The following is a 16,634-nucleotide window of genomic DNA, read 5'->3' as shown; positions in this document are numbered from 1 at the left end:
GTTTTCTGTGGTGTTTTTCAACAGTCTCCTCACTCTCCTAAACACATTTCTTCTAAAAACTGATTACTTAACTAGCAGTATTTCCACAGACCTACAGCCATGCCTCCCTTTCGCAGAGCATCATTGACATAGCCAATTTTCAACCATCCTTCCATTTGCTACTCTTTATTATTGTGGCAAAGGGTGCCCAGCTGTTTGCAGCAATACCAAGGACAGCCAAATACTCCACAGCCTGAGGGGTCTCCTTCAAGAGCCTGCTAATTAACCAGACTGAGAACACAAGTGCTGCTTGCAGGAACACCAATGCTTTCCACTGAAGAAGGCCAGGTCTGTAGACCAGCAGGCAGGATCATGCCCACCTCACCCTCTGCAGCATTCTCAACTGAGCAGACAGCTCAGCTCCAAACCAGAGTCATTGAGGCTCCAAGGCAGAACAGTGCAGCAGCTCCCAGGTTGCCACAGACCTTACGTCCAACAGATGAAGAGCACAGGGAGAGCTCATTTGCATCTGCCTGCCTAATTAGGAGGTATCTACCTGGTCTTAAGTGCAGGAATTTTGAGTTTGAAAAGATCAATCTTTAAAGAGACAGGGGAACAAAACCAAACAATGGCTAAGCCACTAAAGACCTTCTACCCCACTACAGGTTCCAGTGAGAGAACAGTTAGCGCTGCTCACCTACCTGGTCAAGCACCAGGCAAGGCACAGACCTATGGCTGCTTCTTTAAGCTACAGCAAAGGTAACAGACATTTATATTGAGCTCTGTACAGGTATGTGATACATGCACTTCACATATGTCAACTAAAATACATGAACTCCTCATCTCAGCTTTAAGTTTAGCATCTGAAATCAGCTGCTGATCAGTGCAATACTGTGTTAGGTTTGAGTTATTCCAAATGAATACTGCAGTGGAACAACAGATTCAATATTTTATGTAAGGCCAGCTGTAGGCAGGCCACAGCATCCCATATCACATATGTATTATCTGAATATTTTTGCCTGAGAATCTCATAGGTATGCTGTAGCACCCTACCGTAAGTCCCAAAATGTTACCATCACATTTGCTACACAGACAATATTTGTTTTTCAAGAAAAACAAATTTTTCAGTCTATTTAGACTTATTGACAAAAAAAGATATTTCACTGTAGACACTGAGTTCAGTTAATATGTGCATTCTGCGCTTCCCTGAAAGCAGTGTGTCTTAAATCTTATCTTAATTACCTGAATTATTCTCTCAACTATTTTTATCACACAAAGGAAAAAAAACTGCAAGCCCTACACAAACATTAATATGTATACTATATGTATTTCACATCCTCTCTCTATCCTTTCTTCTCTTCCTAAGAGAAAGAGGTGGAATCCTAAAAAAAAAAAAAAAAAAAAAAAAAAAAAAAAAAAAAAGGAAGTGGTTGTGTACATGGTTTTCAAGCAAGTTGTATAGCATTCCATAAAGCCAGTCTCCTACTTGCTTCAAAAGGTAACAGCATTCTAATAGCTGAAGAATAAACTAAACTGACTCAGACAGTGACATACAGGAGATGCAGCTGGTGAATCAGCCTGTTATCAGGCTTCCTGACAATCTAAAATCCTAATTCAGGACTCCAACATGGTTTCACTATTAGCTTCATCTGTACCTTCTATACAAGAAAATCATTTTAACTGGTTCCAGCCTAAGTCCAAGAAAGTCCTGATTTACTCTCATATGCCTAAGTTTTTCTTGTAATGTCACCTACCAACAGCCAGGAATATCAATGCTGGCATACACCAGCTTTCATTCCGTTTGACAATCACCAGCCCTCCACGCCTTTCTGATGCCTTTCCATGCCTTTCTACAAGCAGACTAACGTTTTAGACTGTGTAAATCTAAAGCTAGCAGGAAGCTCTCTGTAGTATCACTTAATGAATACGCTTTCTTTAAAGTTGGCTTCAGACTTTGATGGGCCTAGAATATCTAGAAACAAAGCTGCAAGTTCACAACATAATCTAATATATAAAGTATTTTGAGAAGGCACTTAATTAAAAATGTTGCAGTGACCCACCAAAGGTTGAAGCCATCGGTTAATGATTGAAATATTATTTATATGAACTTTGACAAAGTTGTACTGAATTCTATTTCCACAAACTCTAGGTTTTTAATTATCTCTGAAGACCACTGTGGTTTACAGTCTCTCAAGCACTCGCCAGTACACCAGCTGAGAAGTCAAACCAAGGTGCTTTTGCAAGCACTACCTAAAGATGACCCCTTATCTCTATAAGAGTTCTCTCTCAAGCCTGGCATATGAACACTAACAACCTTCAGGGAACCATCTATGCCTTCTTTCAAGGGGTGAAGAATCTAGATATGGCACTTGAGTAAAAGATGGACAAGAGTGCCTCAGATCTATGAAAGAAAGCACTGAAGGACTACAGTAAAAGCTTTATGGAGGAACTTGAAGGAATTTCCTTTGTTTCTCTGTGCTCTTAAGCCTCAGTTTGGAAAACATCTTTGAGTTTCTGAGTGTCAAACTACATGCTTATCCTCGAAGGACTGTCCTGTTGGCTAACAAAACAGGAAGAGTCATAGATCAGTCCGCTGAAATCAAGAACTGCAAATTCAGTTTGTTCATGTACTAGATTGGAAGACTTTGAAATGTTTTTCAGTAAAATGCAAGTCAGCCATTTCACTGGAGTTCAATTATCATCACGTTTCAAAAAATAACAAAGCCTGAAGGACAGACATGCTTTATCCTGAAAGCTCCTTTCCACAGACTTTACTTTCCTACTCATCCCTTAATATCTAGTTCCTTTAATGCTGCTTTCAGCCAACTTTCTCCTGGAGCAGTGCCAGTGCTAGCAGCTACACTACATTAGTGCGAAAATATACAAAAGTACATCAGTGCACTTAAATTTACTAAAAGCCTTAAATCCATACTTCAGAAGTCAGAAACAAGTAAGCCACATTTTAAAATATTCACTGAGCCACAATGAAGATCAATGCTTTTGACGTTACTTTTAAAGCATACAAGATTCACAAGGAGTTAAATTGGTAAGTTAAAAGGATCAAATTTTGGACAAGATAAAAATACAACATTCTATGCAACATTTATTTCTATATACTGGCAGCCTGTTTTCTATGTTTAATTCTACTTGTTTAATTGTGACACGTATCGCAATCCACAAGCTAGAACTGAAATGCCTATCTCCCTTAAAATGGCTGTGCAGAGTCCCCTTTCTCAAGGGCTATGTGAAGAGAGGTGATGGAGAAAACAGGCATGGCCTTATAAAGCATGGTAAGGTTTACAATTTCATTACTTACTAGAATATAAAACAAATTAGATGACAAAGACAGGCAAGACCCTCACCTCTGGATACTTTCCTTTCCTTCAAGGAATCAACTTCCTATCAGTTATACTCAAATTCAAACAAGTAAATCAGTTACGGAGTGACTGACCAGTAACCACCTTCATTTGCAAGCTACAAGTTCATCACAACTTGCTGCTGCTGACAGACTATAAGAAAGGGTAAAACTTTTAGAAGTGAAAAGCACAACCAATTCAGTAACTTCCAATTCCAAGAAGTTGTCTAAGCTATCTACGGTAAGCCCAGCAGATTTGGATAGAAGTACAAACATCAGTACCCTATTTCTAGTAACATGATCCATGCCAGCACCCATAGCCTTGCTGTAGTATTTAACTCTGCCCACCACTTTGCTTCGGATATCCGTGACTTGTCTTCACAAGCATTTACAGTGTAACTCAAAGCAAGCAGCCTTTTACTGTTGTAGTGTCTTCCTCTATGCCACCAGCGTCTGTAGCAGTGCTCCTGCAGTTTTTTTCTGAACACGCCGCGTAAATGAAAGTTTTTCCCCAGTTAGTGATTAAAGAAAAAGGAGCCTGCTCTTCAGAGAAATTACATTACTCATAGCCAAATGAAAACAGTTATCTTTTGATTGTTTAACCACTGAGTCTTCTGCTTCTGTTTAGAAATAAATGCCTATTCACTTCTTTTTGTATAGATCTTTACAAAAAAGAAATAAAACTCCCAAGTCTATATCATGGTCTTATGGAACTTTAACTTGCATCCTCATTTTGTCTTTAGAAATATCAATCACAGTTCTTTTTCCAAATGTCTGGGAAATACTGAAGCTTCAGCCAAACCCATGAAGTCCCAGCATTCCAAGGCAAAATAAAATCCAACAAAAATAACTCCACTTAATGAATGTTGGTTTTAGCCCTACTGTTTCAAAGAACATTTAAGTTGGAACTTCCCCCCCCCCATGTCTGAAAGCAGTCTGCCATTCAAACTATATGCACCAAGAATCTGTGAAAGAGATTTAAAGTTAAGATCTCCTACACAATATCACCCTATGTAGTGATATGGAAAATACACATCCAAAACTGTTTTTGGCTAGCTACTAGTTGTTTTACATCCATTTTAAATGACTTTCAATTGTTTCACTCTAATAAAAACAGTAAACTCTTCTCATAACATCCTCTTAGTTACAAGTGCACTGTCAAGTTCTGACAACAGCAACTCACTACTAGAAGACTGGGCCCATCTGCCAGTCTGAAGAAACCAGATAAAAAAAAAGAGTTAATATAGTATAAGATACTGGTGAACCGGAGTTCCATATCACCACAATAATTACACTTTCAGTGTTTAAAACAATTGATCAAGAGCACATTACGATGTTGTCACCCAGGTATTTAACATTATGTTAGGGAGACAGCTAAAGTTTGTTCATACAAAAAATAAAGATTTGTGGTAGTGCCTTTTGACTGTTTCCCAAGTTGGGAACCAACACAGAAAAATTAGATGTCCACAGTCATTCATGGACACCACCTTATTTTTAGTCCAGAACAAAGCCCAAGCTTAGCACTGCACTTTAACCCCAACTACTCTGGAACTGCCTCACCTGGTCTCAGAAGGATTACTTTTACAGAAAATTACCAAAGTTGACCGTTAATACAGCCTGAAATAGCACAATGACCACGATATCATCCCTGTCAGCATGACCAAAAGGAGATCATGTTCTTCATTACGTGAATCCTACAGCAGGCCAGACATTGCCTAGGCCCTCCCCCAAACACCACTTCAAGGCTAACTGGATAGTTACCGGAGTTCACAGGAAGTTAAACAAATTAGCAGTAATGTAATCAAGGACAAGCTAGGATTCACTAAAGCCTCTACCTTGCCAGCACATAGTTGTTGCTAAAGCAAACACATGCATTCAGCAAAGACATGTCATGGCTGAATGTGAACTGAGCAAAGCAAGGCAAGTCTGCCTATATTACTACCCAGTCTCCTGCCCAATCCCCATCCCCCCTTTTATTCCAATCACCACTTGCTGCAGAAGGAAAGGAGACATTTAAGCAGACAAGACTATAATGAAAGCATTGCTGTATTTCCCATTTAAATTAATCAAAAAGGTACCAACAGACTATACTTTTTTTTACTAGTAGGTAAGACACAGGATTTTAATTCAGTATGCCATCTACACCCTGAGGTGACAGTCAAGAACTTCAGAGAACACTTGTAACAACTCAAAGTTCTAAGCACCTATAATACTTACTGTTTGCTTTTATGGATATAAAAAAATTGTAGTCATGTCTCGGAGAAAAAAAAAAAAAAGAATTCAGAGCGTGTAATGAAGGCAAGCAAAAGTTGTTCAAGAAAAGAACATTCAATCAGGATTTTCCTTATTGTTCATCTTCCCAGACTACCAGCTGAAAGGGTTTTTCTTTTTAACTATGCATTTGACAAAATGGTAACTAAAATATTGAGTTCCACATGGACTCTGCCTTAAGCATTAAGAAAGACTTGTAACAAAAGTTAATATATCAGAAGGAGCAAGAAAATGGAAACATTTAGTATTATCTAGGCATAGCCCAAGATGGCTTTTGTTCTTTTACACTGTGGTAATGGAACCTTGAATTAGCAAGGTAAAAACTGTTTTTCAAAATTCACTGCCAAGGGACTCTTTTTTTTTTTTTTTTTTTAAAAAAAAAAAAAAAAAAAAAAAGATAAAAAAAAAAAAATACTCCTCCATTTATTATCAGTCTTACCCAGAGACCAAACTGACAGCAACTGTTTAGGCATATCACTTTCCCCCACTCCTGTCAACTTCAAAAGGCTTTTCTCCCATCCATTGCTTTCCACTAACATTTCCACTCTCCAGCCATCTCTTGCTTATTTGTTCAAAAACTACCAGACAAAGCTACAGAAGAAAAATGTATGGAGGGCAGTGAAAAACACGATGAAACTCAAGTCACTAAACTCTACCCCAGGAAGTATCTATACTTCAGCATGCTGGAAGCTAGGAGGAGAAACAGGATGGAATTAGGATTCCTGTGTTTAGTAATTTTCTCCAAACATCTGCTGCTCTCAGAGGCACTACTGGGCTGGGTGAACCTTCAGGGACCCACTCAACAGCTGCTCTCATCTGAGTTTAATCAAATTCAGGCAATGCTGATTCATAATACCCTCTGCTTTCCTCCTGATCACATCTGTTTTTCAATACCATTTATTTCCTCTCCCAACCCTTACTTGAAAGGGAATTTATATCTAAATATTTCAAAATCAGCCTTAGATCTCGATATACGGTTGTGTAAACATAAGAGCTGTACAGCCATGATCAAAGCAGAAACTGCAGGTTAGAAGGTTAGAGAAGTGAAGAGATATTTATACAAAACAGCTACCAAAAAAAAAAAAAAAAAGATACTGTTACCTTCTCTTTCAGCCACATGAAGTACATACAAGAAAAAAAAAAAAAAAAAAAAGCTTTTCTGAGGGGAAAAAAACGTTTTTTGAGTATTTTCTCAAACACTTCTGGAGACAAGCAGAACCGAACATTGTCAATTCTTCTCCGAGTGAACACGACTTCATCCTACATCTTCTCTAGATAATCTTGAAAAGAAGCTGTGCCAGGATGACCTGAGACTGTTTTAACGCGGTCAGTGTTAGCACTGGCTCACGTTGGGGTTGGGAATTCAGAGTGTTACAGCAGACACGAAGCTGGCTAGCAATTGCTCTCTGGCCAGCAAGGCAGCAAACCACCATGAATCCGACACAACTGCATGAGAAGCCAGGGACGCAGAGCTGCCAGGAGCAGCCGAACAGCCGGCTCCTCACCCTTCTTATATAATCTCGGCTATGCAGATGCGGCAGGAGGTGCTAGCGAGACCTCCGAAACAGCGGTTGAAAATCCCATCTCAGAAATGAAACGTCCAGAAGCTCGGGGTTTAACAGCACCCCAATAATAGTGGTAACAATAAAAAACAATAAAATAATAAGCGCCCCCTCCTTCCACAAAACAAACCCGTCAAGGCGCCCCGCAGGCAGCAGCTCTCCCCTGCCGCCGCCCCCGGGGCCGAGCCGGCTGCGCACGCCCGCGGCCCCCCCGCACCCCCGCACCCACCCCCGCCTCAGGAGGGCCCCCCCGGCCCCGGCCGGCTCGGCTCGGCCCCGCCGCAGCCCCCCGGGCCCGGCCGTTGCGGCCCGGCCGCCGCGCCCCGCCGCGCACCGCCCCCGGCCCCTCAGCCCGCCCCGGCCGCGCCTCACCTTGGAAGCGCTGCCCGCGGCGGGGAGGTGCGGGCATCGGCGGGCCCGGCGGCCTGGCGCGGGGCGACGACCTCCGCGGAGCCGCTCCCCGCCCGCCACCCGCTGCCCCCCGGCGGCTCCCCACGCTCCGCCGGCCGCGGCAGCCGGGCCACGTCCCTGGCGGCAGGGCGCAGGCGCAGTCCGCGCGCAGCCGCCGCCGCTTGGAGCGGCCCCGCAGCGCCCGGCCCAGCAGCGGCCTCCGCCGGCCCCCGGAGCCCGGGCTGCGCAGCGCCGAGGGGCGTCGCGCTCCCCCGGGCTGGTGCCTGCAGGAGTACCGCACACGCGTCTGCAGCGGGAGGGGGAGGCAAGGAGAACGCACAGACACGCTTCCCTTTCTGATAATAAACGCTACCAGTCAGAAATATTTCGCTACAACGCCAAAAGCCTCAGTTTTTACCTCAACAAATCCAGAGCCTCTGTGGAGGGCAACTCTCGTTCCAGCAAACATTGCTGCTGGGGGGGGGGAGGAAATTGGCCCCGAATTTGTAAGCGGCTCGGCGGGGTAACGGGGTAACGAGCCCAGGTGTGGGGCAGCCACAGGGCAGAGGTGTGGGCAAGGGGCTGGCTGGGACCGCGCTCGGCTCTGTGGGTCGTGTTCACCGCCGGGACGCAGCGGGTCAGGCCTGCCTGGCTGCCAACGTGGGGCCTCCTGCATCCAGGGGAGCCATTGCGCGGTGGTCGCCTCATCAGCAGGCGGGTGGCTGCATGGTGGGGAGCGGACAGGACGCCGTGCTCGGCGAGGGTTGCTTTTATGTAAAAACTAAAGGGTAGGCAGAAACCTCAGCCTTCCAAAACCCAGACTTAGTTTGATAGCTTCTGAAGCTGGCGGCGTGGAATCACACTGGTGCTTGGCTGACCCTGGAGATCTCCTCTTTCTTTTGTTCTCCTGGGGTTACTTATAGCAAACGCGTGACTTTTTAAAATACCGTTCTGTGAATAAAAATTACTGGTTCGGTTTATCATTTGTAAAGCGGCTAAGTGGGCACACGCGTCAGGTGCAGAGGTGCTGGCTTTGTGCGCTTCTCTCCAGTAACACCAAGAGATGCGACAGCGGGTACGCGCAGCAGCAGCTGCACCGCGCTCCGGTTTGTTTAATCAGGCACCGATCGCTCCGAGCAGCTCCAGCCTGGGAGCTGCGTCCCGCTGGGGCTGGGCCGGCTGCAGGTATTCACCGCTCCGCCACGGGCGGGCCGCGGGGCAGGACGCGATGGCTCCTCCGCTCCGCCGGGGGGCAGCCGCGCCGGGCCGGGCCGGGCCGCCGTGGAGCTGCGGCTGCGCGGTGGGCGCGGCCTTTTCCCCCCTGCTGCTGGCTGCAGGCGTTGTGCGGAGCGGGCCCCGGCCTAGGCCTAGACCGGACAGTACCTGGCACGATGGTCGGTACCGGCCCCAAGGCACCCGCGCGCCGGGGGGGACTCGGCCCCGCCGCTCGCCGCCCGCCGCGCCGCCCGGCCCGCCCGGATGGAGCCCGATGGGCCCCGGGCCGCCGCCGGCTCCAGCGTGGCAATGGCTGCCGGGGCGGCTCGGCGGGGCCGGGCCCGGCCTCCGGCGGGCGGGAGCGGGGCCGGGGGCGGGGGGCGGCGGCGGGGCCGGAGCCCCCTGGGCCGAGGGGAGGCCGGAGGGGCGCGGGGGCTGCCCCCGGCCCTGCCGCGGGGTCTCCGCGCTGAAACCCGGCAGGTGCCGGGCGGTGCCGGCCGGGCGCCCCGCGAGGGTTCCTCTGGTGTTTCTTGGTGGCGTTTTTTTTTTTTTTTTTTTTTTTTTTTTTCCCCGTTTTGTCCGTGCTGCTGCTGCCGTTCGGCAGCTGGAGCTTGGAGGAGGAGGGGGTGCTGCTGGAGAGCGCTCCGGGAAAATGAGCTGGGGGGGGGGGGGGGGGGGTGAGCTTCCTCGCTGCTCCGCTCTGCGCGGACGCGTTTCGTTACCGACTGTAATGTCTGCTTCGCCCCTGGCTGCGCATGGTTTCAGGAGAAAAAAAGTTGTTGTGAAGGATACAAATTCTTTTTTTCGTGTGTGCTTTTGTTTTTTTTTTTTGAGATGACTCAGCTCATCTATAAGTTGACCTGTTGCTCTGTTACAGATTTATCGATGTTTTATTCATAGCGGAACTAATTCATTTTAAATGGCCTTGGCTGACATGGTTACATGTTAATAACATCCAGTTATATTTCTTATTCAAGGGGTTTGTGAAAGTTGTCAAGAATAAGGCCTACTTCAAGAGATACCAAGTGAAATTCAGGAGAAGGAGAGGTATAGTTAACTTCCCTATATCACTTAATTAAATTACATTGACAAACAATGCTGCTTCTTAACATACGTTCTCACGCCTATAACTGCTGTTTTTCAGAGGGAAAAACTGATTACTATGCTCGTAAGCGTTTGGTAATTCAGGATAAAAACAAGTACAACACCCCTAAATATAGGATGATTGTACGTGTTACCAACAGAGACATAATTTGCCAGGTAAGGTTTGTGGTGCTTGTCACATACTTATCAACCTTGAAATGAGGTAAATGGGATGGATGTCCTGAGCAGTTTGAATATTGTTGCTTGGCTTCAGGGAGAAAAACAGTCTTTAAAGTTGACACAATTTTGGTAATAATCCATGTTCACAGAAGTAATTCTGCTGGTGTTCTAAAACAAGGTTAGGGATGGGAAAACTTCCGCATCTTTTCTGCTGTCTTAAAACTTAGTACTTTGAAAAGAGAGGCTCTTTTGCTTGATTGGAGATGACAGAACTGACTGTGGGACGTTATTTATAAAGGTGCCCTCGCTTCCAGGAGGTCTTCACTGTGATGTTAGTGTGGATCGTATGAAGCAGATATGCTTTAAAAGAGTGTTCCTGTGAGATTAAAGGAGACAGACAAATAAGAACAGTCACTTCTTCACGATTATTAAGTTGTCTTGCATCGTGTAGTACAGTTTTTTGCTGTAGTTCACTTTCTTGGTTTATTTTCAGAACGTTTTTATTAATTTTGAAGCTGAAAATTTAGGCCTGTTCTATCATGAATATGTGTAAAAGATTAAAAAAGCTAGAAATGCTTGTTGTTTCCTCATTGAGTAGTTATCTGTAGAGAATGGCAAAGAGTACTGGTTTTAATCAGTTCAGACTAAACTGTAGGACCTTGGCGAGGTTACTTTATCTCTGAAACTCAAAACAAGAAGTGGTGGTGGCAGGCACTTACATCTGACAGGTAGTGCCTTTCCAGTATGTGGAAAACCTGGAAATAGGGGGCAACTTCTAGGTGTGGAGGAGAAGTGGGAGTCAAAGGGAGAAGGTTCTATATGTGAAAGGAACAGTAGAAACAAGTCGGGTATTACTGTTGTCTCACAGGACACCCCTGAGGTTGTGAAGATCTCAGATCCATTAATAAAATCACTCCATAAAGTAACACTGTCCTCACAAACTCTAAGTGCTTTTGCATTTTTCTAAAGTGATTTGTATGCTGTGTTATATGAGAGCTACCTGCACAAAGTGGGACAGAATCTATCTACGTCTGTAATAATTATTTGAAAGGTTGCTTTTGTAGGCAGTTTCCTGGCATCTTGATGTATGCGAAGAAATTAAAGAAAGTGGTTGCTGTCATCTACTTTCTCTGCCCTAATATGGATTTGAATTCTTAGCTTCTGTAACTGAGGATTTAATTATGCTGTAAGAAATTTTTGAAAAGAAAAATGAAGCAAAATGCTGTGAGCTTGGTTGGCAGTTTGTAGGATGTTTCCATGCAGAATTCCTATTGGCTTAAGTAGATGTCAAAGTAATAGTAAATTAAACCCAGCATTACAATGAGAAAACCAATTAATTTTTTTTTGCTGTCAGATTGCCTATGCTAGGATCGAAGGCGACATGATTGTCTGTGCTGCTTATGCCCATGAGCTACCAAAATACGGTGTGAAGGTTGGCCTGACCAATTATGCAGCAGCATACTGCACAGGTCTGCTTTTGGCACGCAGGGTAAGTATCTGACAAATGGCCTGGAAGTAGATGTTTTTTTTTTCTGGTTTTCTTTCAAAATTTCCCTAAGTAGGCTTACTTACTGAACGCCCACTTAACTGGTGAGTTAGTATAGATACCTGTGGCCTTCTCTAAATACTAACTTTTCCTCTTTACTGTATAGATTTGATGGCCTCTTGTGACTGTCAAATCATAGTGAGAAGTATGACAACACCCAATTTCAAGCCCAGCAGCCAACTTTAAATCTCAGCACTTCAGTTTGTTGGAGGGAGGGAGTCAGGAAAAAAAAATGTAAGAAATGTACCTTTAAAAGTTCAGACGTGTAAGCCCCATTTATCCATTTTCCATATGAGCATGTGAATAAGTTTCGAGTTTCCTGGCATATCGGTTGGAACAAGAAGTTGAAAGGTAACAGGCATGCTTACTGTGGCAGCTATTATAAGCTTTGCTACTAGTATGGAGTACATAATTTTGATAAAGAAATTGGTTGAAAGCTTGGAGATTCTACTACAAACTTGTGTTTTAAACTGATGGTGATTCTTAATTTTGTCAGTAAATGGTCAGACTTTCAGATGTGCTTTTTTCTTTTTTTCCCTTTCCCACAGCTTCTGAATAAATTTGGCCTTGATAAGATCTATGAAGGCCAAGTTGAAGTGACTGGTGATGAATACAATGTGGAAAGTGTGGATGGAAAGCCTGGTGCTTTCACATGCTACCTTGATGCAGGTCTTGCCAGAACTACTACTGGAAACAAAGTTTTTGGTGCTCTGAAGGGTGCAGTGGATGGTGGTCTCTCCATCCCTCATAGGTAATCTAGTCTGTCTGAAAAAATCCCTTTAGAATTACCCGAGATATTTCTGTGTATGACAGTCTAAATATATTGTCATTTTTGTGCTGAAATGGTTTTGTTATAACCTGGTAACTATTATTTTAGCACAGGTTCTGGGGTAGTTCTTTTTTACTTGGTTGGTTGTTTTTTAATCTATTGGTGCAATTCTGATAGAGCTTGCATGAATCTTGTGACTATCACGAGATTCTGTTAAATTATATAAATTAATCTATAAATCAGGACCTAAAGAGCCACCTTGCTTTTACTTGAAATCATCCAGTACACCTATATGTACTGGATGATATGTACATCTATATATGCAGAATGCACATCCATAAATATTCTTTAGCGTTTTTTTCAAGTCTTAAGCAAGTTATATGTAGGTATTAATTTTGCAGTGGTACATACCAGATGCAAAATAATCATTGGTTTTTCCCACAGTTGTCAAGACAGTAGTATGTCTGAGTGGTCCACCTGCACTTAAAATTTGCACTTTGAAGTTTTGGTAATTCCTGTCAGAAGCTATGAGTGACAAAATCAAGGTTTTTTGGTAGTGTTACTTAACACTAATAATACAGTTGACTGCTACTTTCTGACAGCAGCAGTGGGGAAAATAATTCAGAAATCTGTTGTGCATTTCCTACTCCCTCTCATGCTGTCCTGTTATTCTTGACTAATTCTTCAGTTTTTCTAACTCGGCTGCTACATGATGATACCCCTGTGACTGAGCACTCTGTAATTGGTCCATGGTGTGTATATGATGTACTGCATTGTTTCAAGACGGGACTGATGGCAGCTGAGATGAACTTCTGTTTCTTCATTTACTTTATCTTTCCATTTTTAATGGAAAACTATCCCTCAGTTATCTATAGCAGAATCTGGTCCAACAGTTACTACTTTGTGGAAGCTTGCCTCTGAATCAGAGCATTTGGCAGGATGTCTTACTCTGAATGTAACTGCTCTTTCACAGTACCAAGCGTTTCCCTGGTTATGACTCAGAAAGCAAAGAATTCAATGCAGAGGTTCACCGCAAGCATATCATGGGCCAAAATGTTGCAGATTATATGCGTTACCTGATGGAGGAGGATGAAGATGCTTACAAAAAACAATTCTCCCAATACATAAAGAACAATGTAACACCTGATGGGGTAAGATCTGTCTTTTTGGCTCTTGCACATTAGTAGAGATGTGATAAGTCTTGTGTAGGGATTTCTCAGTAATGCAAAAAATCTTGATAACGTAAAATAGGAGTGTGGTTTATGTTGCGTTTTCTCCATGTAAAAAAAACAAAACACATATTTTCCCTTTATTAAGGGATCTGTAGTATATAGTAGGTCTCTTGAAAGGCAAGTGATTTTTTTGTTCTTTGAAGCTTAGCAGTCTGTTTAAAAATATAAGCTTATAGGACTGCATCCTAGGAAAAAGGTATGCAGCTGGGGTAACTGAGGATGTGCTCTATATCACATTTTTTATGACGTGTGATTATAGGTAGCTGTAGGCCTGTGGCAAATACAGACAATCCCAAGCTAGTTCTGTTGCAGAAGCTAGCATCTGATGAAGTATATTCTGAGTGTTGTACATCTTATTTCAGTACAACTTTCCATTTTTGAATATATTGCACAAAACACAGAACGATTTGTGGAATTACCACAGTGCTTCTTTTGCTCGTTTCAACTATTAAATGTCTTTCAGATGGCTTGTCTGTTGCCTGTAATAATCTTGATTTCCTTTGATTGCACTCTTGACGAGTGAAACAAACATTCCACTGTCCCTTTTCTAGACTATGAAAAGCTAACTTCATTCTTTATACCTTTATTACTGTAGGTTCTTCTGTGTGTTTTTTCTGCAAATTTAACCAATCTGCTAATTTTCTGCTAGTAATCTTTACTTAAAATGTAACTGCATTTACATTACCAAGCAAACAGTGTTTATCTAGATAATCTTTTCACAGCTGGGGTCTAGTTGGAATTAACCATCAGCAAATCAATGCCTTTATAGAGCCATAGCTGTCTTTGGGACAGAGAGGCTAGGGTCTTCTGATCTGTGTAACTGAACAGCTCACTTCCATGCTCCTGTCTTACACGTTAAAGAATAATAACTTACGCACAATCACCTGGTACCCAAAGTTCTGTATGTTCTCATGCCATGAAATGACTGCTTTGGCGTAGCCTCTTCTAAGGTATTTGTTGCTGCTACATGACAACATTCTTGGGGATGATGCAGGGACTTTTCAAGCAGCTACAAATTAACAACTCTCACAACTTCTTCCCTTCTCTTTTACTGAGCAGCTTTGTAATGCGTACCAGGGTAGGGTCTAGTAAGGTTGTGCATCTGATGTTTATGTAATTTTGGTTTAACGTAAGAACTAAGTCTTGAGAGCAATGAGCTGTATAAGAAAGTAAGAATACTTCTACTCTAGGTGGAAGTAGAGTAACTTTCTGTACTGCCTTTTAATTTAAATACAGGGAAATTAGCCCCTAGGAAGTTGGCTTCAGAGGAAATAGCACTTCTCTGCTAGCATGTAGTTATGAGACTTGTAAGTAGTATGTAGTGAGTCAAGGATGTAGATTAACTGTCTGTAAAATAGGGGTAAAAATACTTCCTTGGTTTTGTGTCCAAGCTGCCATTTTGGATATTTAAATCAAAATCATAGTGTAGCGATAGGCAGGGATTCCAGTATGTTGTAACAGTGATGATCTGCCTGAAGAAAATACTGTAAGGGAACCACACAAACTTGTAAGCTCTATTGTGATGAAACCTTTTTTTTACTGCTGTCTCTGCTAAGGGTATGTTATTTCTTGATACAATCCTAAAATAGTAACAACTTTTTCTTTCCCCCCAAGATGGAAGAAATGTACAAAAAAGCCCATGCTGCTATACGGGATAATCCAGTCCATGAAAAGAAACCCAAGAGAGAAGTCAAGAAAAAGAGGTAAACGTGAACATGACTTCTGTTAAAGAGACTTTAGTTAGGTTGGAACAGATACGGATTTTGACACAAGTGTCCTATGAATCACTGTGTTTTCAAAGAATCGCACAGAATTGTAGGAGTTGGAAGGGACCTCAAAAGGTCATCGGGTCCAACCCCCCTGCCAAAGCAGGTTCCCTGTTTTAGATCAGATTAAGATACGTGTAACTTCAGGAGTTACGTTCAACAGAATCAAAAATTATACAGCCCTTAACTGTAAAAAAATAAATAAAAAAATTCAAGTAGTAGACTATACCTGTGGCCTGAACAACTGGCATTTCTTAAATGTGCATTTTAGCACCCTTGTGTTTTCAGAGGGAAGGCTACTTTTCTTCAGGAGAGGGCAGGCTGACTAATTTGTCAGTACTAAACTATTGGGGTTTTTCAGCAATTTGGGAGAAAAACCAAGGCACAGATACTGCAGTGGCTTTCTTCCTGCCTAGTCCTTACAGGAGCTTAACTGTGCTTTTTGGTTAAGCACATTTTGACTTACTGTTTAGTATACTTTTGGTGGTGCTGCAACAATATCTTAAGAAACAGAGCGTGTTATAGAAGTGGCAATATGTTCTAGCATAGAATTCTTAATTGCAGCTTCAGCTTTCTTGATCACCCTTTTGCTTATTTCTGCTCTGGATATATCATACCCTGTGTTTTTGTTACAGAGTGAACAGTTCCAAGATGTCCCTTGCCCAGAGGAAAGACCGTGTTGCTCAGAAGAAGGCTAGCTTCCTCAGGGCACAGGAGCGTGCAGCTGATAGTTAAGACAACTTCCACAATTTTCTATGAAGCTTTGGAAGAAGTGGCAATAAATTTATTGAGTAAGCAACTGTGTAAGACTGACTTATTAATTATCTTATAAAGATTGGAATGTGTATAATTCAGCTATTGTGTAGCCTTAAGGATTTTTATATTAACTCCTTCAGAAAAGGCAAGTGTGAAAGACAAGGCTACCCCATTAGAATTATTCCCATAACAAAGGAAAATAATATTGATAAAAATTAATGTAACTCTCAAGAAAAAAAATACATAAAAGAACTTTGTTCTTTCTAATTTCAAAAAGAAAGAATTACAAAAAAAAATTATTGCTTTAGAGCTTTTCTTTCAGCTTATGTAATGCTATGGGAGAGGAGTATGTATCTTAAGAAAAAATCTTAGGTAGACTTAAGCTTTCAGGAATATGTACAGCAACACTTATCCTGTTGTGACTTAGTGAAGCTGACAGTAACATATCTTGAGGTATTTAAGCTTCCTCCAGTAAGTGAAATAAGTACTTCCACGTCCTTACTGCTGCTGGAGCAGGTATTGTCTTAAGG

General features: G+C 42.7%; 2 protein-coding genes and 1 non-coding gene across 3 annotated transcripts in view; 2 read left to right on the top strand and 1 right to left on the bottom strand.

The window, feature by feature from the left end:
- The window catches only part of EVI5 (ecotropic viral integration site 5), a 74,819-nt gene extending 67,168 nt beyond the window's left edge, over positions 1 to 7,651 (bottom strand). Inside the window, exon 1 of the mRNA XM_032192649.1 lies at positions 7,540 to 7,651. The gene's annotated coding sequence lies outside the window, so the exon portion shown is untranslated. The remainder of the gene's footprint in view (positions 1 to 7,539) is intronic.
- A 1,197-nt stretch (positions 7,652 to 8,848) lies between these two features.
- On the top strand, positions 8,849 to 16,147 carry RPL5 (ribosomal protein L5). The gene is made up of 8 exons (XM_032192503.1): positions 8,849 to 8,951; positions 9,750 to 9,819; positions 9,917 to 10,032; positions 11,390 to 11,524; positions 12,130 to 12,332; positions 13,324 to 13,501; positions 15,197 to 15,285; positions 15,984 to 16,147. The coding sequence occupies exons 1-8, from the start codon at positions 8,949 to 8,951 to the stop codon at positions 16,081 to 16,083; spliced, it is 894 nt and encodes a 297-aa protein (XP_032048394.1). The 5' UTR covers positions 8,849 to 8,948; the 3' UTR covers positions 16,084 to 16,147.
- On the top strand, positions 13,055 to 13,150 carry LOC116492249. Its single transcript, XR_004253560.1, has one exon. It is a non-coding gene; the product is annotated as a small nucleolar RNA SNORD21 (small nucleolar RNA).
- Positions 16,148 to 16,634: the final 487 nt, after the last annotated feature.

Source organism: Aythya fuligula, chromosome 8, assembly GCF_009819795.1.
Source record: "Aythya fuligula isolate bAytFul2 chromosome 8, bAytFul2.pri, whole genome shotgun sequence".
In the NCBI taxonomy this organism is placed as follows: Eukaryota; Metazoa; Chordata; class Aves; order Anseriformes; family Anatidae; genus Aythya; species Aythya fuligula.
The sequence above is the reverse complement of the archived record's forward strand: the minus strand, read 5'-3'. Positions and strand labels throughout refer to the sequence as shown.